At 34.4% G+C, this 26,269-nt stretch overlaps 2 protein-coding genes across 5 annotated transcripts in view; both read right to left on the reverse strand.

Moving 5' to 3' along the window:
• The window catches only part of LOC125877872 (ubiquitin carboxyl-terminal hydrolase 15), a 106,861-nt gene that overhangs the window by 1,899 nt on the left and 78,693 nt on the right, over nt 1–26,269 (reverse strand). For 2 of the 4 annotated variants that reach the window (XM_049559151.1, XM_049559150.1), the window contains exons 2-13: nt 7,060–7,160; nt 4,929–5,365; nt 2,993–3,383; nt 2,436–2,856; nt 2,208–2,359; nt 1,997–2,085; nt 1,745–1,830; nt 1,492–1,654; nt 1,219–1,342; nt 953–1,110; nt 758–842; nt 167–385 (exon numbers count right to left, since the gene is read on the reverse strand). In XM_049559151.1, the coding sequence (XP_049415108.1) occupies nt 167–385; nt 758–842; nt 953–1,110; nt 1,219–1,342; nt 1,492–1,654; nt 1,745–1,830; nt 1,997–2,085; nt 2,208–2,359; nt 2,436–2,856; nt 2,993–3,383; nt 4,929–5,221 (2,181 nt within the window). In that variant the 5' untranslated portion in view covers nt 5,222–5,365; nt 7,060–7,160. Of the gene's footprint in view, nt 1–166; nt 386–757; nt 843–952; nt 1,111–1,218; nt 1,343–1,491; nt 1,655–1,744; nt 1,831–1,996; nt 2,086–2,207; nt 2,360–2,435; nt 2,857–2,992; nt 3,384–4,928; nt 5,366–7,059; nt 7,161–8,186; nt 8,197–26,269 lie in introns of all 4 variants that reach the window. The other 2 variants (XM_049559149.1, XM_049559152.1) reach the window with 2 other exon arrangements.
• The window catches only part of LOC125876089 (ankyrin repeat-containing protein At5g02620-like), a 31,094-nt gene continuing 16,080 nt past the window's right edge, over nt 11,256–26,269 (reverse strand). Inside the window, exon 4 of the mRNA XM_049557205.1 lies at nt 11,256–11,879. Coding sequence (XP_049413162.1) covers nt 11,256–11,879 — 624 coding nt within the window. The remainder of the gene's footprint in view (nt 11,880–26,269) is intronic.

The following is a 26,269-nucleotide window of genomic DNA, read 5'->3' on the forward strand; positions in this document are numbered from 1 at the left end:
AGCATACAAGACATTCAGATATTTATTCCTGATGTATTCCACGGCTAGCAACCTCCTACTAGCTTTGGAACCACAACACTCCAACTTCATATCTTTCCCATATCCTTCTTTCTGGGCATAAGCATAATAAAAACAAACATTTAAGAAGCTCCATGCATCAAATTACCTCAGTATCATCAATCCTGAACCAATTGCCTCGTAGGTGTAGATCCTTCACGTAGGATATGTAATGCCCAGAAAATGATGCATTTAAGGTATCCAAGTGCACAACAACAGCATAAAGCATGTAAAGTGGAGGAATGTCATCTGTCCCAGTCATAAATGGGATCATATCCAACATATCCGGAAATGTGATGCACTTATTTATCTTCCCATAACTTCCTTCCTGATAATTATAGAAGTGAGGTTTAAACAACAGCAATGAATAGAAAATAATATTGAAGTCAGCAAAATATAGAATTTAAGGCCCTTAAGTGCCTAGAACTTAAAAAAGGGTAAATTATTTTCATGACTGATTTTCAATAGCATGTCTTTCAGAATGAGACATGAAAAGTAGATTCAATACTGTGACTTTCGGGAATAAGATATAAATGGAATTTCCAATATAACCAGAAATCGGGTTTGTTAGAATTAGAGGTATATTAGTTAGAGATTTAATTTGACATTTAAGACAGCTTCGGCAGTGTCTTTTAATCTCGTCAGAGAAGCAGCAAAAATCATTGAGCAAGTAACTAGTGACCTCTATAAAAAGCAGTACCTGAAATCTCTTCAAGACAATCGTTAAGATATTTGGAGCCTCCTGTATGCTCAACTGTTTTTGTGCACGGACATAACAAGCGCACCTTTTAAGGAAATATAAGCAGAAACATAAGTCTTTTCAGTATCAATAAACAATATGGATGTTCAGTTGGGAAGGAATCTACATGTGGGATTCAAAACCAAGCTCACATACCTTCCGCATCTATACATATTTTCCCCATCAAGATCTTCCGGGCTTGTAAACTGTGTCAATGCATCTTCAAGTGACTCAACCCAACCGAAGATCTCCAATGAGAGATCCATGATATTTTCATAGCACGCCGACTCATGGTGGCATCTCAGACACTTGACCTGGTCATATTAAGACATAAAGTTACTAGGTAAAATTACAAAGAAAGCATAAAGTTCATTCAAATTTTCAATTCAAAATAAGCAGGAAAAAAACTAGAAATCTTAGACCTTAGATCTAAGTCTTCCTCCGAAAGTGTGTTGTATAAAGGTTGTTTGCTGCAATCTTGGATCAACAGCATTTTCTCCACCTAATGCCTCCAAACATATAGATTGCATAGAAGCAACAATAAACCTGCACACATACAGAACAACCATTGAGAAACAAATAGTTTAAAAAAAGAAATTCAAACTTTCCGCTGAAGTCGTTAAAGAAAACACACTGTTCCTATGTGTGCATTTTTTTTCTTCATTAAGATTAGCAAAATGTTATTTAATGCAGACCTTAAAAACTCATGAGCATCTTCCTGACTGCCATTTCCAATCTGGCCATTAATGCTCTGCATATGCAAAAGAATCCTGTTTGGTGACAGAGGACCTCCACTTTCTCTTAACATCATCGCATGTTGCTCAAGTTCACACACAAGGCACCAATCTTTCCTGCAGTCTGATGTCCATGTAATAGGTGAATTTTGCAATTCGTTTTAAAATGAAACAGAATGGAAGTAATTAAAGGGGTTAAATCAGGTGAAATTACAAGTTCTAGAATGTGATCTGTGAAGTAGGTAGATTGTTAAAGGCTTTGTGCACATCAGACACTGCAAGACAGCATTGGCATAACAACTGCAAAATGAACGAACAACCGCTGTAACTAACTTGCTAATATATTCAGGCAAAATTACCTATAAGGCTAACTTCTGTTTAGGATGTTTTCAATTATTTTTAATAAACAAATATATCTCGATAGCAAAAGTAAATGAGATAAGAGTAAAGACATCTGCAATATTACCTATTCCCGCAATTTATGAGACCTCTAGGCAACAAAGTGAAGTCTTCATATTCAAATAACTTCACAAACTCTTCATAAGGAAACAGCATCTGTTCATTGGACGATTATTAATGACTCATGCCAAAGCCCAAACAAGCCAATGACATCATGTTATTGTTTAATTTACGTTAAAAGATTCTCCAAACCTAAGTGATTCTTCATAAATACTGACCTTTAGTTTCTTTTGTTTGTCAGCCCTGGATTCTAAAGATTGATGTCCGATAACTTTTGATGATTTAGCCAGACCAAACATTCTCATAATTCCCAAGTTTGCAACCCCACTGCCTGCTTGTGGAGGGACTGCATCCTTTCTTCTAGCATTTTCTGCATTGTGAGGACTCAGTAAAATGAAAGCGCAACATGCAGATATTAGCATATCACAATCAACAAGGAAACATACTTGACTCATCAATATTCGGTCCCTTCCCTTCCAAACCTGAACACATTTCTTCTCTTGATGTTTTTGGCGTCCTATGGGACTTTGTTCCTGGAGAAGGTGATGCACTTTTAGCCCTACTGCTTCTCCTTGTTGAAGTCTTTCCAGAAGAACAGTTCAATGGAATTGCCGGAGTGCCGGTAACGACGCCTTCTCGTGTAAGGCTTTTTTCATCAATCAGCTCCTTCTGATTCTTGCATGCACTTGTTTCATGGCCTTCTAGATTCAATGAACTTGAAACATGACGATGATTTCTTGAGATGTGTTCTTTTTGCTTTTGTAACATATGGCATTCTCCCATTGTATTCATCACATCAGTATGTTCACTATTGAACCCATCCGCGATGCTATCATGTTCCGAAAGAATGGCATCACCATCTCTTGACTGTAAAAGAAGGCTAAGCTTAGGCAAATTAAGAAACAAACAAAACTTTCACACTTTCGATTGGAAAAGAAATAACCATCTGGTTCATAGAAAGTTCTTTTGAAGAGATAGTACAACATGAGGCAGAAGCACTAACCCTAGATTGAGAGGCTCGTTCAGAACTCTCAGACATGGTTCCGTCCCCTCTTCTTAATATGTCTCTGTTGCCTTTATGTACTCTCTTGTCTACGGATCGTCTCCCAACTTTTGGAGATCCTGATGTATCCGTTGCCACACTAACAGTAATAGGGGCAACTGGTGTGACAATGGGTGTTTCAGTGACACCATCTGGAGAAGTTTTGCCAAGCCACGACTGATTTAGGTTGTTGTCGTTGTACTGCGCTTCAACATAGCTATCAAATGACATTCGTCCCGGGAGTTCATCAGTCAACATAGGCTTAGAGAATGAGCTGTTGCAGTTATTACCCAATTGAAGACACTCTAGCTTGTGAACCTGTCTCCAATGGAGAATCTGACACTTCCCTGAGCTGCACAATCTTCATCATTAGATAAGAATAACAATTGGCTCACAAGTCTGATGAACAATAAAGAAAAAGCAGAAGTGTTGGAGACATTTTACTGTCCCAATCTTTCTTTCTTTTTTTGAGAAGGGAAAAGAAATAGGCTTTTACCTATAATTATGTAAAGAAAAAAATGTAGCAGGTTTATGCATGTCTAATCCATTTTTCTTCACACCCAAAAATTAACCAAATGCCCATTTCCCCCTTTTACCTATTTGTTTCTCACTATTTCTTTCATTTTTGCAGAATTTGTCTTTAAGGAGGGAAGAGGCTTGTGCTAATAATTAATCCGCTGACTGCTCCTACAAGGAAAATTTAGAAACAAGATTATTGTGTCCTTATTATAGGCTTCTTACACTCACTAGTTTAGTTTCAATTCAAGGAGATGACGTGTCTCAAAAACCTATCCTCGTAACCTACGAAAGATCAAATTGCAACTCAGATATACCTGAAGTGAAGAGAGATAGATTACACACAGAGAGGCACATTCTTGCAACTCAGAATCTTCAGAGTGTGAAATAATTGTAGCATGGGCATTTAAGTAGAGGGGTAAGACTGCAGTCCTCCCCCTTGAACGTTTGGAACCAAAAGTAAAAAGACCGAGGAAGTGGACAGTGGAATAATTTTATGAAGTAATTGTGAAGAAGATGGATGTTAAAAAAAAAAAAAAAACACTTTTCAAAGTTGATAACCTGACACTTGTTAAACATGCTACATCTATGTTTTAAATTTGTTACATCTCAATAGTGCAAAGGTCCATCTCTTCGTATGGTTGAAAAATGAATCATTATGAAAATTCTTAAATTACCATTTTGGATATGTGAAGAATGGCCGGATGGGTATAGAGTTGTCACCTACGTTTCTAGAGAGAGTTTAGTCATCCTGTAGTGATTTAACATTGTATTGTTTTCACCTTGGGTAACACCTCAGAGTGCCTTTCGCACCATAAAAGGGGATGAGACAAAATATAACTATAAATTTACAACACAAGCCACCTTACCTTTCCAAGATGGAAAAAGAGAAAATTAAAAATTAAGGGAGAAGAGAATGAGATAGAGAAGACAGGCCATTTCACACTCTTAGACAATAAAACGTTCCTATTTTTGGTCCATTCCCCCGTCCTCTATTTACTATTTTTGTACACAACTAACTATATATAATTTAGTAGGTGTTTGGCCATAGATTCCAATTATTGTCACTTTACTTGGAGCTTATGGAGTTGAAATTGAAGATAGAGTTGCGATCAGTTATATCTTTTGCAAAAAACAAGTGGATGAATGTACTTAAATACAACTTCAAAAGTGAAAAGCGAGTCGTAAAATGGATTATAAGCTGTTCTTCAAATTTGAAATGAAACTTCTGAACTTCAAGTTGGATGTGGAATTTTCATGGCCAAACACTGATATAGTGATATTCAAATAAAGTGAAAAACTATTCCAGAAAAAGGTAAATAGTTTTTATGGCCAAAATGGGTCCTTAGAATCAAGTACACTAAAAGAACTTTTAACATACCAATATCGAACAGATTTGCATTGAGAGCAGCGAGTTGTGGCTGGACTGTGGCATCTTGCACACTGATGAGTTGCACTGCTTGGCAAAGGCACAAGTGGGATAGGGGTAATACTTACTGCAGACATAGTTTGTGTCTTATTTGCTTCTTCAGCAGCCCGTTGAGCCAGCAAACCAACTCTTTCTTTCTTTTTGGCTGCCTCATTCCATTTGCCTAGAAGAATATAAGAAACCAGGGGAAGCACAACCAAGACCAAAAATAAAGTCGGAATGTCGGTTTCCCTTGGCTCGAGCATGTTCTCACCAGCAAATTCATGTCCAACTATCTAACTAAACTTCAAGTTGCAGCCTGATCTACCAAGCTACAAAAGCTGAAGTAAACCAGCAGCACAATTTTGTAATGTTCTTGTTAGGTGATTCCAGCACCAGCACCACATTATCTGTAATATCAAGCAGGCGGTTATCATTGTAACCCAAATTGACAGAGAAAACAATTTATTAACAATTCAAATGTATAGCACCGGAAACTATTATAACCTATTAGCCCCGTTTCTCTTACAGGAAGAAGTGTCTAATGTTGAATATTCTAGAAGCAGCAACCTTGTAAAATGATTTTATCTAATAAACCTTGGAGAATAAACAACCCCCCAAACATGTTTTCTATTGTTTAGAACTTCTAGGACATTTCCAAAAATCTGTTTAAACGCAACCTTTAGATTTTGCTTTTCTTTAAAGCATTCTTTGTGTGGACCAGTTCAGTAGAAGTTACTACAAAGGTCATGCTAGAGCATGGTCTCAGGCAGCTATGAAATAATCACAATCACAGGCTATTCAAATGCATTTAGTTGTAGATAGCTTTACACATATCCATATCACAATCACAGGTTATTCAAATGCATTTAGTTGTAGACGGCTTTACACATATCCATATCAGCTATAACTTTGAACAAAGAAACACTCAGAAGTGCTTGGTGAATACAGATTAATATAACCCAAAACCCTTGCCCTATTATTTTCTTCCACGGCTTGAAATTATATCGCATAAAATCCATGGTGTTTCTTTGTCCTGATTGGGTATTTCGCATCAAAAGATTTAAGTTTTTTTTGTTTTCTCTCCTTCGCCCAATTTACATCAACTTCAAAATGCATTTGTATTTTCGCATTTGAAAGTTCTATTTACTAAAAGATTTTTAGCCAACATCAAGAAATCTGGTAGCAACTTTTTGGAGTAATGGTGTAGTTAGCTCAACAGACTGAATATATACATCACAACAGTTTCCTAACTGCTTCCATGTGTCTTATGTTCAAAGTGCATTAACCCCAGTTTTAACAATTCAAGGACATCAATCATGCACAACTTCTTAGGGGCAAATATGTAGTGTTTTCCATAATGCTACATTTCATTGTTGTTATTGCTTTCATTTCCATGTTCTCTTTTTCAAACTTCTTTGAGATGCTTTACTTGAGGCGAAGGTCTATCGGAAACATCTTCTCCATCTTTATGATGTAGGGGTAAGGTTTGCATATATAACCATACAAACATGTCATTCACTCAGAGAACAAATGATTTTAGAGAAGTTTCTTGCTCAGTCACTCGGAGAACAAACTACTAAATCACTATTATTACAATCTTTACGACGATATACTATAGGTCATAATTTGAGTTGCTTCCAATATACGTCTACCCAAAATGGAGACAAATTAGACACGCAGAAACCAATTAAACAACTTCCTAGCAGCTTAATTTGCTATTTTGTACATAACAGGAAGAAATAAGAGCAACAATCTGAATCAAGAAAGAGAACTGCAAAAGTTGATTCCAGATTTACCGACCAATAACCCAAAGAGGAAACAATCTCAGCTTTTTCGAGTTCATATCAGTACTTAAATAAATACTCAGATAAGTGAACCCCAAAGGATACTGTAAATAAAATGGCACTAGTACAACGCAAATAAATGTACTTCCCAAAATGAAAACCTTTATCAAAACAATGTACTCAAAATCGAACCTTTAGCCCATTTTCATTCACAAAAATTAAACCCCAGATGGTAAAAATGAGGATTTAGGTAAAAGCAAAACAAAGGAAAACTGTAAAACTAAAGAAAGATTTGATTGGGTAGCTCTTCAACATACCTTTTAAATTTGATGGATAAAATCCAAAAGACCAATTTGACCACGCCACTCCGTTGTTTGATCCTGGTAGGTCTTCTTTTTCTTCTTCTTTCTCTACAAGCCTAAAACCCAACAAAGATACTTTGATTCCTTAGTTGGTAAGACATAACATAACATAACATAACACAGCAGCTCATGATCTACGTATGCCTCGCATCACACCTCAACCCCCATCCCTCCACCCCAAACCTAATTCTGGCATTCTCCCACTTTAAGACCAAGGGAAAATTAATGTACATACACTCACATCTCATTCTTGGTAATGTCCACACACGTGCTATGCTATTACTGGTTTCTTACATGGATATAATTTCAAGTGCAGACGGTAAAGATGATGCATTCAAGTGCCTATTTAAGTCGATTAAGCTAGCACCGTAAACTCTAGTAAGACACATACTAAACACCAAGACAACAATGTACATAATGAGAGCCGAGTCAGAGAAGAGTATATATTAATCTGTGGATATATACAAACATGTCATTCACTCATAGAACAAATGATTTTAGAGAAGATTTCTTTGCTCAGTCACTCAGAGCACAAACACCTAAGAAATCACTATTTTTATAACAATCTTGAAGATGCTATTCTATAGGTCATTAAATTTCAGTTGCTTCCCATATACGTCTACTAATATTTGCACCCAAAATGGAGACAAATTAATCAAGCAGCACCCAACTAAACAACTCCCTAGCAGCTTAATTAGCTGTTTTGTACATAACATCCACAAATAACAGCAACAATCTAAATCAAGAAATGGGGATTACAAAAGTTAATTCCAGTATTTACAAACCAATAACAACACAAACTGAAAACTCAAAGAGAAAAAAAAAATCTCAGCTTTTTCAAGAACCCCAAAAGAGGGCATTCTGAAAATAAAATGGTACTAGTACAACAACACAAATAAATGTACATCCCAAAGCAAAAAAACACAATCTTTATCAACACCATGTACTAAAAATCCAATCTTTAACCCATTTTCATCACAAAAAGCAAACCCCAGATGGAAAAAATGAGGATTTAGGTAAAACCCAACATGGGAAAACAGTAAAACTAAAGCAAGAATTGATTAGGTAGCTCTTCAACATACCTTTTTTTTCCTTTGATTGATAAAATCTAAAAGACCAGTTTAACCCTTATAGGTGTTTTTTTTCTTCTTCTTGTTTCTCTACAAGTCTAAAACCCAACAAAGATTCTTTGATTCCTTAGTTGGTAAGAACATAACATAAACTAAAACAGCAGCTCATGCTCTACATTTGCCTCACTTCACACCTCAAAACCCCCTATTCTGGCATTCTCACACTTTAAGACCAAGGGAAAATTCATTTATAATCACTCACATATCAATTCTATGTATCTTCTTACACGTGGCGTGTTATTATTGGTAGGAAGCTGAATTATGATGGACCCACTTCAGTCTTAAGATAATCTTGACCGCTGAATAATGATGAGAGAGAGATAGAAAGGATAGAGACTTGGTAGTAAAAACTTAGGGATTTCCGCACAAATAGCTCGACAGATTTATTATTTATTTTTTCTGGTCAATATATATAAATTAGGTTGATTTTTGACCAAATTATTCCTTTGGTTTCATTTTATTTGTCTTATATTCCTTTTTCAATTTCGTAATGAATGTTTTTTTCCTTTTTTGTTTTTTGGCAATTTTCCAATTTTAAATTTTGGCATGATACATTTAAGAGCATATGACTAAAGAACATTCCAGATATATTTTATGTACTTTTTGTCAACATAAAATTTTACAAATAAATATTTATTTAAAATTTTATTTCAAATTAAAATCAGACAAATATATTACTACGGATATTGTAGTAAAGTAATGAAAGAGGACAAATAGGAATGAGTGAATGGGGACATTATAATATGATGTTTTTAATGTATTTTGTAGGGTTAGAATAATATGTGGGACCCATTGGATGTATTTGAGTTTCCAATAATGAAAAAGGAAAGCCACGTGGACGGTTATGATTAGGTAATTAAGATGGATCTATTAATGAGGACTTTCCTCTTGATAAGATAGGTAAAGAAAGGGAAAGAAAAGATACCAAAGAGAATTTCAACTTTTTATATGCTTATAAAAATAGAGGAGAAAGTGAAATGAGATTAGGATTAGATAATCATCAATTAAACTAGTAAAATATTAAAATAGGTTTAACTATCTATACAGAGTTCTCAAATTGAGGATCTATCAAAAATCATTTTTCTATATTTCAAATAAAAATAAAATTTATGTACCCACTACGTTCTTCATACCCTACTTATGAAATTACATACAGAGAGTAAAAAACTAACAAAACACCTTAAAAAAGTATTTTCTTTGATTTATTATTTGTCATGTTTTTCTTTTCCATATCTTTAAGAAAATATTAATTTAATTTTAATTTAATTAATTATCTTTATTTATCCTTCAATTTTATATCATTTTATTTTTATTATATTAATCTCTCTACATATATTTACAATAAGAGTAAAAGTTTTAAATTAATTATATTGTCCATAATAAGTTTTAAGTCATTAGTAATAAATAGCAAAACCCAAAAAGAAAAAAAAAAGGTATCCCGCTACAAGTTATAATTTCCAATGATGACAACAAAAAGTTATATCGTCTCCATGTACAAGTAAAAAATATTAATAAAAATGGACTACACTCGTCAATAATTCAATATACTTTGGATCTAATTATCTGACGTTTTGGTACTTTTAGAGGTCATTTTATTAAGATATCTCTGATTAAAATTATATTTTTTAAATTGAAGGTATACATTTAATCTCAATTTTGATCCTAAATATTCCAACTTAATCATCCAACTTGGTATTATTTAATTTCATCTTCTAGATGAAATAAATTATATATTAATTTGGGGAGGATATGGAACAGTTACGATTTCACATAAGTTTAATAATTTTTTGTCCAAATATATAAATTAAATATTTGTAAATATTTTGTTAAGAAATCAATTCCTACTAACTTGAAATTTATGTAAAACTCATAAACTTTTGAATCTTAAATTGATCTTCACATCATAGCAGTTCCAACTTCCAACATAATTTAGTACGAGTATTATTTTAGTATTACTTTTACTATTGTTATCTTATAAATTTTCGATTTAATTAACAAACATAAAAATCATATTTGTATGTTATAGCTATAGTTTGTATAGTTGCGCTACATAACAAACTTTATGTTTGCTAGAGCATTAGATTTGTATAAATCGCTGGCAGTCTCTCATTTGTATAAATCGTTGGCAACCTCTCATTTGTATAAATCGCAAGCAGCCTCTCAATTCAATTTTATGTGTTTGTATATCTGCATAAAGTTTGAATTTGTATACAATTGAATCGAAATAAAACATTTGTATATCAAATTTCTCTCTCTTTCTCGCTTTATACAACACAAATTATACATTGTAATTTGTATAATCTGTGTTTGTATAAAGCGAGAAAGAGAGAAAGACAAAATAGAATTGGGCAGGGGAAGATCTGTACTTGTATAATTATAAGTGTATAGGATGAAAATATATGATTTATATTTGTATATACAGTTTTCTCTCGCTTTATACAAACACAAACGCATTTTATACATTTGTGTTTGTATAAAGTGAGAGAAGCGAGGACTGGCGAGCGAGAAATGGAGAGTGATATTTGATATTTGAAAAACTTGAACTAACCCGATCATGTACGTACACCCCTAGCGGAAAGGATCGATGTGGAAAAAGTCTCGAGTACAATTATGTCTCTAACCATACCAATGCATGCATTAGAACTAGAACGGAGCATTGCATTAGAACGAATGCATAGAAATTCATGGAGCATGGTATATATTACGCATTAGAAGTTGAAAAAATGTACTCCCCAAACAAGGTACTAGCTAGTAATACACAAAGTTATAAATACATGCAAACCACCCCTAAGTAAATAGTAGACTTTTTCAGACAAACGTACGTACACATGGAGCAATATATATAGAATTGAATCCTATAATCTAAGAAACTACTCAATTGTCTAATGTAGGTAGCAACAAAAACACCTGGAGCTAAATTCTCAAGCATTGGGTGTGGTTGAATAAATATATAGAAGTATTTGATAAATCAGAAATTAATAGTAGTAGCATATATATATGAATTACATGTGATCCAATTAATTAGTCTTTTCTACGAATACTAGTCCAATAGAAGATAAGGAAAAAAGTGGAAGAAATGACACAAACAGTAACAGCAAGAGCATGTGAATTTTCTAAAGTAGCATACATACCAGTTGCAAATGCAACTACAGCTGCATACAATGCCAAAAGTTGCAAAACATTTGCTATACGATACTTCATCCTCAAAACTCGAACGTTAGTATCTTCATTGTAGCCTCGATATCTATTTGCCATGGTAAAGTAGCTGCATATAGCACTAGCTGAGAATGTAAATGCCAGGACATCCGAAATAGCAAATGCACGGAATGCTGTTTTCTTTATTAGAGTCGCCATCCCTTTATTAGGACTGTCATCGTTGTCGTCTAAACCTCCTGGCAATGTAAAACCAGCTGTGAACGAGACTGTCATTATTAGGGTAGCTACAACTACTTGTATTTCAGTTGACTTCATAATTTTTTCGATTTCTAGTTTTTCTTTCTTATCTTTGGCTTCATCATCATCATCCTTCACCGTCCCTAGTAGTAGTTTTGTCATACTCAATTTGTTTGTTTGACGTATTACCTCAAAGTCACAACGTTGTCCCAATCGTGCATTAATGCCGCACAAACCGAATGCCAATTTCACCTATATATTATATTTTATATATTAATAAAGAGCAAAAACAAACATATTTAAGAGTGAATACTACTAATCCTAACATGATTTTCTAATTTTCAATACATAACATTATTATTATTATTATTATTATTATTATTATTATTATTACCTACAAATGATGCAAACAAAACATAGCCTCAGTACAGAATCTAAATTTTGCAGACTAAATTGTATAATCATGGGGAAAAAATCATATATTATTATTATTTTTATTATTTTTATTATTATTATTATTATTATTATTATTATTATTATTATTATTATAATATTTCTCTCAATACCTAACAAATACTAAAAAATAATATCTAATGCGATAAATTAACAATATCATTTTCTTTAAATATATTAGTTTGTAAGGATATCGTGTAGCACCTTGGACTTCAAAAGAGCTAATTAGAGGTTCATACAAGTTGTTTTAGTTTTGGGTCAACTTCAAACAACTGTATCTTTTAGCACAACACATAAAGAATTAGGTTGCCCATGAACTATCAAATCGAAGGTCTTTGACTCCTCTTTCCAACGCTGCCAAGTTTGTTTAATTTTGAGCCCGGAGTAAAAAGTTATGCCCGTTTGAGTAAAGCCTCTCTATTTAAGGCATTTCATTCGCGTAACACCCCGAAAATTTCAAAGCTAAAGTCCGAACTATTATTTATTTGCGAATAAGGACTTATAAGGTTATTCTTAAATTGCTCATATATGTAAAGATAAATCCTTTAGTGTGAGAATGATTTTGGATATCAATTAAGGTCACTAAAAACTCCTAGCACAAAGCTGAGTTGAAAGTTTTGATATAAGAGTTTACTTGGGTGAACTTTGAACGACCATATCTCCTAGAATATAAAGAGTTATGTGACTCATAACCTATCAAATTAAAGGTATTTGGATCTTCTTTCCAACGCCACCAATTTCGCAATAATTCGAGGTTTGAGTAAAAAGTTATGATCATTTTAGTAACCTGATATAGTGTTGTGACGAATTTGCCGACGGGAAAATATTAAAAAGGGTCATTTTTGTCTTTTTACCTCTAAGAAAACCCTAAACAAATTTCTTGACTAATTAAAGACCCAAAATAATCAGATTTTCATCTCTTAATCCATCATTCTCTTCTCTCTCAAACCCTAAGGCAAAACCCTAAGGAAAAATCAAAGTAGAAGACTCCATTCAAGATTCTTCTTCAAGGTAAGTTTTTCTCCAAGAATTCCATTCTTTCCAACTCAAACTCCTCCATACAATTATGAATCACTAATGAAAATCATAATTTTTGACCATAGAGATTTCAAGAAACCAATTAAAGAATCTCAAGAAAGATTTTCTTAAGTGTTTACCTTCAAGCTAGGGTTTCAAGGCTTCTAATCAAGTTCTTCTTCAAGATTTTTCAAGAACCTTGTTCTTTCAGGTATGTAAGACTATCCTAGTGTTGGACTAGTTAGTCTTCACGCCCTACATGTACTTTCAAATCAATAAAAGAGTAATCATGGATTCTACCCCTAGATTTGAGTATTCTTGAGATGAGTTAATTGTGAGTTCTCGAGTTCCTATTTCTTTTTAAAATTCTAATCCTAATTATTGAATTATTACATGTTATGCATTAACATTCTTGAGTTGAGTCGTTCATGTCCACAATTCTGCATGAACCATATGAATTGAGTTATAAATTTTTGAGAAGCTTTTTAAAGCCAACATTTGAGTTTTAAACTGAGTTTTTTTAGGAAGTACAGATGAGTAAATTGATTCATTCATGTGCATAATTCCGCTTGAACCCTACGAATTGAGTTATAAGTGTTGAGATTCTTTGAAAGTCAATCATTGTGTTTCAAACTGAGTTTTGAGAAAAAAGTTTAAAGGTTCGATCTCATAAAAACTTAAGAGTTTCTAATGTTATTCTATATATATATGTACCTATGTTAGTTATTGGACTTGAAAGATAAGCTCATAAGTGCATGTTTTCAAGAAGGTAACATGTCTCATGTTTTGAAAACTATTTCAAGTAATGTAAGAAGTCCATTCTTTGTAATGGGTGAATTGAGCACAAAATTATATTAATTATTTTGAGAGTAGTATCGAGCACCTAGTTGGGTTAGAGTCTTTTATAACTCAGAAGTCCCATAAAACTACGTAGCCAGCGTAGGATAAGATAGCATTGATTATTTATGCGACTTCTCACCACCTCTAAGAAGGCATATAGTTATTGGATCCATAGTCACGATATCATCATATACCCCCGGCAACGTATAGGATGGGCCCTTGCAACGTGTGGCGGGATGTTGTATCATTGTCAGGCTCATAATAGTGGTTGTCGGCTAGAGAAACTCCCCACAAGTAAAATATATTATTTGCATATTGCTTTCATTGTATATTTTTTTGTAATGCTTAAATGGTTTTCACTTCATGTTCATGTATTGATTCAGTTGAGTTGCTTTCAGCCATTCAGTTCAGTTATTTGTTACTCAGCCATATTATATACTCGTACATTTCATGTACTGATGTTATTCGACATGCATCCTTTTATGATGCAGATATAAGTTTTCATGATTATCAACAGGCGCTTTGTTGAGATCATTCTACACTCTAGTCGTCTTTGGTGAGCCTCCTTGTATTCCAATGACTTCAATGTTACTTTCCAGTTAGTAGTTTTGAGGTGTCGTGGGTCTTGTCCCGACATCCTTCCTTAATAATAGAGGCTTCATAGATAGACAGTTTTGGAGAGTCTTTCAGTTTCAGATATTTTATTTAAAACTTATGTTGTATACTCAGTATATTCAGTGAAGTTTTGAAATTCAATAAACTATTTTTAAATGTTTCTTTCCATTTGATGCTTATGCATGCTTGACTTAGTCTTCTACTTGTAGTCAAGCAGGATGAGGGTTCGCTTGGGGACTAACAATGGTTCTCGAGTACCGGCCACATCCAGGGTGTAGGCTCGGATAGTGACAATTCATTTGTGGAAGGGTATTTTGGACTTTTTCCTCACCCAATTAAGGGTCTAATCAAATGCTAAACCACTCTTGGTCGTTCCTAAACACTTAGAGAAATAAAAGAAGAGTTCAAGAGGCTAAAAAGCTAGGTTTTGAGCGTTCATCAAGATCCTGTGGATTTTTGCTAAGAACATTGTTATTTCCAGGTATGTAAGGCTTCTCACACTGTTGGACTTGTTTATCCTCACGCCATACATCTGAATTTATCCACGAAATTGTTGTATTCAAAAAGTTCTTGAGTAATTCTTGATTTTTGTTCAATTCTTGAACAATGGAGGTTGTGAATTCTTTTGTGTTGTTAATCTTTGGTAATAGTTTGATTTCCCAAAAGGATCATATGGAATTCCACTTGTATTAATGGTGGGTTTGAGAATCAAGAAGAGTTTAGGAGAATTTCTAGTTGGGACCTTTTTTGGCTTGAAAACTTCATCAGAAATCTGGACAGGGGTGTGGGGGCGACGTGTCACCCATAGTGCCAGGGCTTTTGCTCCGTAGTTTGGGATCTGATGCCCCACACAAACAGTACACCCCAAACTTTGGTCAGTTTAGGGCCTGACGCCCCACGTCAGTAGTACATTAGGGGTTGTCTAGCCTATTTTCTTTCGTGTTTCATTCATGACGTGTTTCTTTGAGTCGTGACTACGTTCCTTTCTTGTATTAGCTCATATAAACTCCACCCATTCTTGAGAGTTCCTACATGTCCTAATCACATGTCTTAATTTACATTTAAAATTAAAGTGAGTTTAAGAGGAAAGTTCAAGATGTCTTTCTGAGTTATTTTGAGAATCTTTTGTAATCAACAATGGTTTCGACTAAGTTCTGAGAAAGTGATTATGAGTAATGAGAAGAGTCGTATTCATGATTGAGAATGAATATAAGGGAACTAATTATTCCCAAATGTAAAAGATAAACTTTAATTTCTAAATGAGTTTATGAGTCAAGAGATATTTTAAAGCACTTCCTTTTTTAAGAGGATCTTTTGAGTAATTACCTCAAATTGAGAAAGAAAATGTTTTTAAACATTGAGCATAAGTGTATATATATATATATATATATATATATATATATTATTGGGAGTAGTATTGAGCACTAATATGAGGATGAGTTTAGACAACTCACATTACTCATAAACCAAGTAGCCAACATGGGTGAATAATCATACTTTTTAGATGAAATCTTATTACTTTTAGGCATAGCTTAGTGGATCCACTTAGTTGAGGTTTTCTATACCCGACAAGGTATATGAGAGTTCTGGCAGCGTGAGCGAGACGCTGTATCATCACATATCTGATGGTGATAGTTGTCGGTCAGAGAATCTCTCAAATAAGAGTAAATAGTATTTTATTGTATTTTTATACATCGTTGAGTTATATCTTATGTTTTATAATGCTTTAAACATTACATCTCTTGTTAATGCTTTTGTATTAGGGTTGAGTTAAGATGAGTATTTCTCCTAGTCTTGTTAGCTCAATTATCCATGCTTTCAGTTTCCCCTTGCATGTTCATACATTCAATGTACTGATGTCATTTGATCTACATCTTATTATGATGCAGATACAAATGTTCAGAGTCATGAGTTGGCGCTTCGTTGATACCATTTGCACTCTAACTAGCTTTGGTGAGCCTCCTTGCTCTTTGGAGGACATCACATTTATTTCCTTCTTTTGTTGAGTTGTCGAGGGTTCTGTCCCGATATTTATCTTAGTACTAGAGGCTTTATATATAGTTAGAGTTGAAAAGTCTCTCATTACTTTTCCTTTTGTTGAAATGTTTTGAGACTGTTTTATAGAGTATTACTATTTTTGAACTTAATTATTTTCAGATAGTTGAATTGAAAAATTGTTGAGCTTAAATGTTTATAATACTATTTATAAGCTTGTTATGGTTGAGTAAGTCTTCCGCTAAGTAGTCACTCAGGCTAATGGTTCGCTTGGGGACCAGCAATGATTCTCGAGTGCCGGCCATGTCTACTGTATAGGCTCGGAGAGTGACATATCGGTTCCTTGATTTCTCCTAGTTAGTTGATCTTTTGTAGCACTCCAGAAAAATTTTGAGCTAAGACTCGAACCGTTCTTCATAGTGAGTGAGATTTTTGCAAGGAATTTAAAATTTCTCGAGTGTTAAGGTCACTAGATGTATCACCTTAAGTTCCAATAAGAACAAAAGAGAAAAGTATTCAAGTCATTCCTAAGTTTTTCTCACGTTTTGGTTCAACTTCAAACAACCATAACTTTTAGTATAGGATGAGTTAGGAGACCCATAAAATATTAAAATAAAGATCTTTGAGTTCTTTTTCCAACGCCGCCGAGTTTGCTATGTTTTGAGTTTGGATGAGTGAGATATGCCTTTTTGAAGTCAGGTTGTCCAGTTAGGGAAAGTTACCCAAAAATAGTAAGGGGTATTTTGGTCTTTTCCTTACCCCAATCAAATTTAATTTGTTTTTAGTAATGTTTTAGAGGTCTAATCCTATTAGGTTCAGTTTTATAATACTAAAATATGCCTAGGGTTTTAGTTAAGAGTTCAAGAAGAAAAAAGAAGAGAAAAAATGAGAGGATCAAAGCGTGCGTCGAGAGTCTTGCATTTTGTTGCGGATTTTCATCAAGGGTTTAATCCCTAAGAGGTATGTAAGCTTCCATAGTGTTGGGTTTGTTCACCCACATGCTAATTGGACTCATTTCGGGCTTTATTTTGGACTCATTTCGGGCTTTATTTTGATAGATTTAGTGTCCTCAAATGCATATTTTGTCTCAATAACTGATGTAAATCCTTAAGTTTCAGGTATTTGGAGTTTGAGGCAAAGCATGGACACTACTTGGAAAAAAGGAACAAAACGAATGAAAAGACGAAGAAAAGAAGGCCTGAGGATCGCCTAATGCATTAGGCGAGTCGCCGAATGGCCTTAACCTTGCCCAAAGTTCCAGTGTGTTGAGCCCTGATGAAAAATATCAAGTTGGCGATGAAAGGGAGTAGTCGGTGTGTCGCTGAACAGTTTCGCGAAGCAAAACTATATCACCCAATGATCCCGAACGCGAAGATGATGAAGGCAAAAGCTAAAAGATGATGAAGTAAACCAAAAGGCGTATCGCCGAGTGCTTCGGTGATCCTAACCAACAACGCCAAGTGATCCTTCGCAGCACAAATTTTTGAAAACTATAAATACTCATTTAATTATGTGGCTTTAGTATTAAGTTGTAGAGAATTATTACTGATACTTAGAATATTTCCAGTTTTTAGTTCTTAAGAGTTTTTGGGAGACATTGTTCTTAAGCTTGAAGGTTTTCAACTCCAAGAAATTGAAAGTGGGTATCCAAGAATCTTCATTCTAGACTCGTTTGAAGTGAATATAAATCATACCCAGTTGATGTTACTTCGATTTGATATCATTTTCTTCCTTTTTCCTATGTCTAGCTAAAACCCCAATTCCTGGGGTGTGATTTTATGAATATGGGTTAAATTTCTTGTTGGGTATTGCTTATTGTTAGTCTATTTGTTGTTTAGTAGTTGTGTTTGAACTTAATGAGATTGTAGTTGCAAATATGATTTCATCTTAGTGTTTTTGGCTTACTCAAGAGAGAGGTTTTAAAACTAAGACTACTAAATTGATAGCCGATGGTTATTGAGTCGTCGTGGGTTCAACTCGAAAGAGTGAATCCTATGTCTTTTCCCACACATTTAGCTCGAGAGAGTGAATGGGCTAAGGTGGAAGTTGTGCTTAATTGCAACAACTCGGTGTTCGAGAGAAACCGAGTTGATTCGGGGTAAGTTGCTCGAGAGAGAATTTACCCCTACTAAAGTCTAGCCTAGTTACAAATGTTCAGCAATTGACTATAAATAACATTTACCTGATTGTATATTTTATCCCGTATTGCGATCACATCCCAAGAATCATGTCTCCCTATACTCGCATCTTTGTATTTTCGCTGTTTTAGTTGTCAATTGACTACAAACTCCCATTGATAATTGACATTCATGTCAATCCTTTAATTTATTATGTTTTTACTCGATAATGTTTTTAGCTATGGTTAACTCTAGCATATTCGCGCTTAACTCTTAATTCGCAAAAATCGCTCTCTTGGGACTCGACCCCAGCCCATTCGGTTGGGTTATATTACTATTGTACGATCGTAGACACTTGAATCAGAAGTTGTGTCTTAATTATGCAAATATCACCAATCATGTTAATTTCAGCGTTAAATTCGTTTTAGAGAGATGAAGGTTTAATATTCTTGAATTGTGTTCTTGTAATTGGCTTTTGTTCTTGAGTTACGATGAGATTGATGAATTCTTGAGGAAATCGAGTTGATTTTAGAGTTGTGTTTGATTAGATTCTTGAGTACATGTATTGGGTATCTGAATCTAAAGAGAAATTGAGAAAAATAATCGAATTTAAGTGAATTGGGGTCAGAAAATGATGAAGAAAAAGTCAGACAATGAACAGGTACAAGGTCCACGTTGCGGACCTGTTCCTTCAGTGTGAAAATTTTCTCTCCGCGTCGTGAAGAGATAGCGGACTCCACCGTTTCAAAAATTATTTCGACCAAACATTTTAATTTATCTCCGAGTCGCGGACTTGCTCCCCATACATTGTTTTTCAACTGTTTCTCATGTATAACTATCTAAAAACACTCATAAACATCACGAGATCTTTCCTATTACAATCACAACTTTGAATTCATAAATCAAATTCAAGGTAGAGTTGAGAGTCGAGTTTTGAGAGTTCTTCCAAACATTTTTTAGAAAGTCCCTTTGAATCTTTTTGAGGAGTCTTCTACAATTTTTAATAGCCTGTTTCAAGACTCGAGCAAGTGAGTATGAGAGTGACGAGAATGTATTCATGAGTCTATTTTGTCATCATGATATCCTCCATATGAACCAAAATTCTTGAATTCATAATTCACATTCAAGAGAAAATCAATAGTAGAGTTCAAGAAAAGCCTTTGAGTTCAATTGTGAATCCTTTGAGATTCATCATTAATTTGAACTAAGTTTTTAGGAAGTAAGTAAGAGAATGAGAAGAGTCGTATACATCAGCTCCATGTAGTTATGTAGACCTTAGAGTCGAGTCATTCATGCCCATAAATTCCGCATTCCGCATGGAATCCATAAATTGAGTATTATAGAGAGGAATAATATCTTCAAGTTCTAAATCTTGAGTATTAAGTTCATAATCCTCTTTGAGATTATATTTCTAATCATAGTACTATTACATGTTACCCTTGAAGCCCTTGAGTTGAATTTTTCATGCCCATAATTCCGCATAAACCCTATAAGTCGAACAGTCTTGAGATGAGAAGTATATTTGAGTCCTTGAGTTGAGTAGTTCATGCACATAATTCCGCATGAACCCTATGAGTCGAGTATTCTTGAGATGAGTAGTATCATTGAAGTTCTTGAGTTCCATCTATGGTTATTGAAAACCTTGCATTGAGTCATTCACGTCCATAATTTGGCTTGAACCATATTTAAAGAAGTCTCTTTTACAAATGTTTTAACTTTGTTTTAAGACTTAAGCTTTAAGTTGAGTAAAGAGTACGAGTAAATTTCATTTTCTTTAAAATGATATATGGGAACTAAGTATTCCCAAGAGTAAATGTTTTCACATTTAAGATGAGAGAAAACTAAGATTTCCAAAAGAATTTTGAGCAGTTTGAGTACTATCTCTTTTAANTTAGGTAGCTAACTCAAAGGGCTTTCCATGGATATATTATTGGCCACCCAAATAATTTGTGTGCTAGGAGATATGATCCTCCAAAGTAGACCCTCGAAAAAGGCTTCACTTGGAAATTTCGGATTTTGATACGGTTGCTCTAAAATTTGGGTTAGATCCATTTCCCACTCAATTTGACCCCCTAAACAAGAATATGAAGTTGGATTTTCGAAAAACGAAACGGATCTTTTTATATACAGCTAAACAAGTTTCCGGTAACTTCTGAAGCACATTTTTAAGAACTTTTTGGGTCAAATTCAAATATAATCATTTCATTAAGTTCTCGACTCCAAACTCACATGTGAGGCTCTAGTTTCACTCTATCATTTTCCGGGTCGTTACAGTTCAACGTTAAATTTGTTTTAGAAAGATAAAGGTTTAATGTTCTTGAATTGTGTTCTTGAAATTGGCTTTCGTTCTTGAGTTAAGATGAGATTGATGAGTTCTTGAGGAAATCGAGTCAATTTTAGAGTTGTGTTTGATTAGATTCTTGAGTACATGTATTGGGTATCTAAATCTAAAGAGAAATTGTTAAAAAGAATAGAATTTAGGTGAATTGGGGTTAGAAAATGAGGAAGAAAAAGTCAGACAAGGAACAGGTACCAGGTCCGCATCGCAGACGTGTTCCTTCAGAGTGAAAATTTTCTCTCCGCGTCGCAGACTTCACTATTTCAAAATTATTTCGACCAAACATTTTAATTCATCTCCGCATCGCGGACTTGCTCCCCAGACAGTGTTTTTCAACCGTTTCTCATGTTTAACTATCTAAAAACACTCCTAAACATCACATGATCTTTCCTATCACAATCACAACCTTGAATTCATAAATCAAATTCAAGGTAGAGTTGAAAGTCGAGTTTTGAGAGTTCTTTCAAACATTTTTGAGAAAGTCTCTTTGAGGAGTCTTTTACAATTTCTAATAATTTGTTTCAAGACTCGAGCAAGTGAGTATGAGAGTGAGGAGAAGGTATTCATGAATCTATTTTGTCATCGTGATATCCTGCATATCATGAATCAAAATTCTTAAATTCATAATGCACATTCAAGAGAGAGTTAAGAGTAGAGTTCAAGAAAAGTTCAATTGTGAATTCTTTGAGATCCATCATTGATTTGAACTAAGTTTTGATGGAGTAAGTAAGAGAATGAGAAAAGTCGTATACATGAGTTCCATGTAATTATGTAGACCTTCGAGTTGAGTCGTTCTTGCCCATAAATTTCGCATGGAATCCGTAAATTGAGTATAATTGAGAGGAGTAGTATCTTCAAGCTCTAAGTCTTGAATATTGAGTTACTAATCCCCTTTGAGATTATATTTCTAATCATGGTACTATTACATATTACCCTTAAAGCCCTTGAGTTGAATTTTTCATGCCCATAATTTCACATGAACCCTATAAGTCGAACAGTCTTGAGATGAGAAGTATTTTTGAGTCCTTGAGTTGAGTAGTTCATGCACATAATTCCACATGAACCCTCTGAGTTGAGCATTCTTGTAATGAGTAGTATCATTGAAGTTCTTGAGTTCCATCTATGGTTATTGAAAACCTTGCATTGAGTCATTCACATCCATAATTCAGCATGAACCATATTTTAAGAAATTTTTTTTACAAACGTTTTAACTTTGTTTTAAGACTTAAACTTTGAGTTGAGTAAAGAGTAAGAGTAAAGTTCATTTTGCTTAAAATGATATATGAGAACTAAGTATTTCCAAGAGCAAATGTTTTCACATTTAAGATGAGAGGAAACTGAGATTTCCAAAAGAATTTTGAGCAGTTTGAGTACCATCTCTTTTAAGAGAAAGATTTTTGAGTAATTATCTCAAATCAAAGTAAAAGTTATGTTTTTAAACATTTGAGCTGAGTATTTTGGGAGTAGTATTGAGCACCGATATGGGGACGAGTTTGAGTTCAGATAACTTACGTCTCCATAAACTATGTAGCCATCATGGGTAGAAAGGATCATACTTTTTAGATGATTCCTTAGTGCTTTTTAGCATAGACTAGTGGATCCACTTAGTTAAGGCGTCATATATGACGGCAAAGTATAAAACAATTCTAGCAGTGTAGACAAGAAACTGTATCATCACTTAGGCTCATAGTGGTAGTTGTTGGTTAGAGAAACTCCCATAAAGTTATATTATATTTATTATATATAAGTTGATTTGTTATTGTATTCTTAAATACACTGAGTTGTTTTCTACTATTTTAAAAGTCTTCCATATATTTTGCATCTTTTATTGTTGCTTTATATTGAGTTTAGTATCCAGAGTTGAGTATCTAGAGTTTGAGTACCAAGAGTCAGTGTCTTATTATTGAGTTGAGCCATATTTCACTAAGTTGAATATCTTTTTATTGAGTTGAGCCTTATTTCACTGAGTTGGATATTTTATCTTTAAGTTGAGTGTCTTATTCCTGAGTTTTGTTAGTTGAGTGAGTTGAGAAGAGGTAAGTATGTTTCCTTTTAATCAAGTTCAAGCTTATGTTGTGCTTTAGAATTCCCCTTACATGCTCGTACATTCCATGTACTGAGCCATTTGGCGTGCATCATTTCATGATGCAGATTCAGGTAATTGGGATAATTAATAAGAGCTTTGTTGATACCACACAGAGTTCGAGTTAGCTATGGTGAGCCCCCTTTCTTGCGGAGGATTTTATTTACTTTTCAGTTTTGTTAGGATGTTGTGGGTCGTGTCCCGACTTCCACCTTTGTTAGTTAGAGGCTTCTTAGATAGAAAGTAAAGTTTTATAAGTCTGTTCATTTATTTTGTTGAATGTTTTAAAGACTTAAGTTGCCTATTTTATGGCGAGTTGAATAATTTATATTATTTAGAGTTTTCTATTGAGTTAAAGCTTTGTATTTAAGTTTCATGAATTTTATTCAGTTTTTAAGATTTGTATGCTTGAGTTAGTATTTCGTTTGTAGTCAGCCAGGATGATGGTTTGCTTGGGGAACAACAATGGTTCTCAGTGCCGGCCATGTCCAGGGTGTAGACTCAGGTCGTGACAAACTTGGTATTAGAGCACAGAGTTCAAGTGTCCTGGGTGGCTATGAAGCTGTGTCAGTAGGGTCTTGTTTATGCTTCTGAGGGCCCCACTTCTATAAATGAGGGACTACAGACATTTTAGAAAAGTTTGCTTTTTTCATACTCTTAGTCGTGCAATAGAGCTATGTCATAGAGACTTATTCTAAATCATGTGTTCTCAGATTCATTTGACTACCTCTCATACTAAAGGTGGTTGAAAAGTAAAGTCGAAATATCCCTATGGATGAGTTATTTTTAGCAAGAGTCTTGAGGAGGTCATGAGATTGCAAAGGGACTTGAGATAAGCCTGTGAGTGAGTTAAGTGTTCTGTTTCAGAGGAATGCACCCATAATTATGTGAATCGTGCATTTGAGCTAAAAACGAATTGTACTCTTTTCCTTAAGCCTTGTTTCAACTCAAATCCTTTTTAAGAAGAATGTTTAGAGCTTGGGTAAGATTTTCACCCGAAAAGGTAACATGAGTTACGAGATCATGAGCAGTAGTAGTGAAAGAGCCCAGAGTTAGAGGAAAGTATGTAGATGATTAGTAATCTTAGAAAAGGAGATAGTGATGATGCGAGCTATGTTTTTATAGTCATACACCAATAAGTTTTTGATAAAGAGTTTTCCTTATGGGTAGAGTAAGAGTTGTTAGTCAAGATAAGATAGATTATATATTTATTAGCCAGAATAGAGTTGATGTCGATGTGCCATCGTATTAGAGGAGACTAAATTTATGTGTTGAATAAGAGATAAGAGTATTCATAAAGTGATAGATCTAAGCTAGGCTTATGATATGTTTGAGAGGGTCATACTATTCAGAAGGTTATAAAACTGATTAAGTAATGAGGTATAGTATAGTAGGCGAACAATCGTATTGATATTCGAGTTTAGAAATGAACATTAAGCTTGAATTTAAGATGTGTCATGTTCCAAAGAATGACAACATGAGAGTGATGATGTTAGTCTTGAGATTTGATCTGGTAGACTTGACATAGAGTAGGTGAGGAATTGAGGTGTTAGCTGTAATGAATATGAGTGGTACAAGTGAGAGATCTTAACCTTTAGATAAGGGCAGTGAAATGTGGCTAAGTCACAAGAGTAACAAGAGCATTACGAGGTATACCGAGAGGGTATGTAATCAGAAGATGTTAAGAGAAACAACTTAGAAAGAAGTCTTAGTACCTTATTAAGAGTTCGATAGTCATGAAATAACATTCTCCCAAGTGTTAGAGTAAAAGAAGATGTATACCAGGTTAGAAATGATGGGATGTGTCCATAGCTTTCGAGTGTCAACTTTAGACCTACGGGGGAGATAACAAGATAAGAAATCAAGTCAAGTGTTTGAGAGTAAGATAGTAATGAGTTCCAAAGAGTATGGGAGACATCCTTTCAGAGGTCCTTTTAGTATACGTAATAGAGTGATGTTAGAAAGAGGAGGTTGATGTTCTTATCGTGATAGTGATGGTGTGATAGTTCCATTTAAGGTTATAAATGAGAATGAATAAGAGGATGAGGTTTTACTATGAGAAATAGTTAAATGGGATCCCTTAGTTGGTTCCAAAGGAGTTAGTTAGTAGGAGTCTGTGGAGTTGTAAGAGTGCTAAGCTTGAATGTGGTGGTAAAGAGCAATAGTCTTGGGATGAAATTCCCTATAGAAAAGTATAGAACCCGAACCTAAGGATTTGGGTTAAGCTTGAATAGATTAAGAGTATACCATTAGAATCAGACCTTAGTAAGAGTAATCCCATTCTATACCCATAAGATGAGTTAGGAGACCCATAAGATATTAAATTAAATCCCTTTGATTCCTCTTTCCAACGGCGCCGAGTTTTCTAAGTTTTGAGTTCGGATGAGTGAGATATGTCCTTTTGAAGTTAGGCTGCCCAGTTAAGGAAAGTTACCCAAAAATAGTAAGGGGCATTTTGGTCTTTTTCTTACCCAATCAAATTTAATTTGTTTTTAGTAATGTTTTAGGGATATAATCCTATTAGGTTCAGTTTTATAGTCCTAAAATATGCCTAGGATCTTGGTTGAGAGTTCAAGAAGAGAAAAGAGGAGAGGATCAAAGCGTGCATTGAAAGTATTGCGTTTTGTTGCGGATTTTCGCCATGGGTTTAATCCCTAAGAGGTATGTAAGCTTCCATAGTGTTGGGTTTGTTCACCCACACACCAATCATGTTAAGTTCATGTCACGACCCGAGAGTACCCCCTAGTCGTAACATGGCGTATTCGACCCCGAATGGGTCTTATACGAGCCACATAGTCATTCATTGCATTCAATAATGAAAATAGTGCGGAATAAAAAAAAACTTATTTACATCCACACATTTAAACTTCATTAAAACAACTTTAAAAACACACAGCGGAAGTCTAAGTCTCACATGACCATCTTAGACAGTCACAAAACATAAGTAGGGACACGACCCTTTACAATCAAAAGAAGTCTATTAAGTCTATTACATGAACAAAAGAACTTAAAAGTCTTATCCTCGAATCCATGAGGACATACCAAGTCTTGGAGGAAAGCAATCCAACACTTCAAACTAGCTAGGAGGGATCACTTGCCGGAACCTACACTTATAGTAAAAATATGAAGAATATGGGTTAGTACACAAAATGTACTAAGTATGATGACCATGCAAAACATGCTT

Source organism: Solanum stenotomum, chromosome 9 (genome assembly GCF_019186545.1).
Source record: "Solanum stenotomum isolate F172 chromosome 9, ASM1918654v1, whole genome shotgun sequence".
Lineage (NCBI taxonomy): Eukaryota > Viridiplantae > Streptophyta > Magnoliopsida > Solanales > Solanaceae > Solanum > Solanum stenotomum.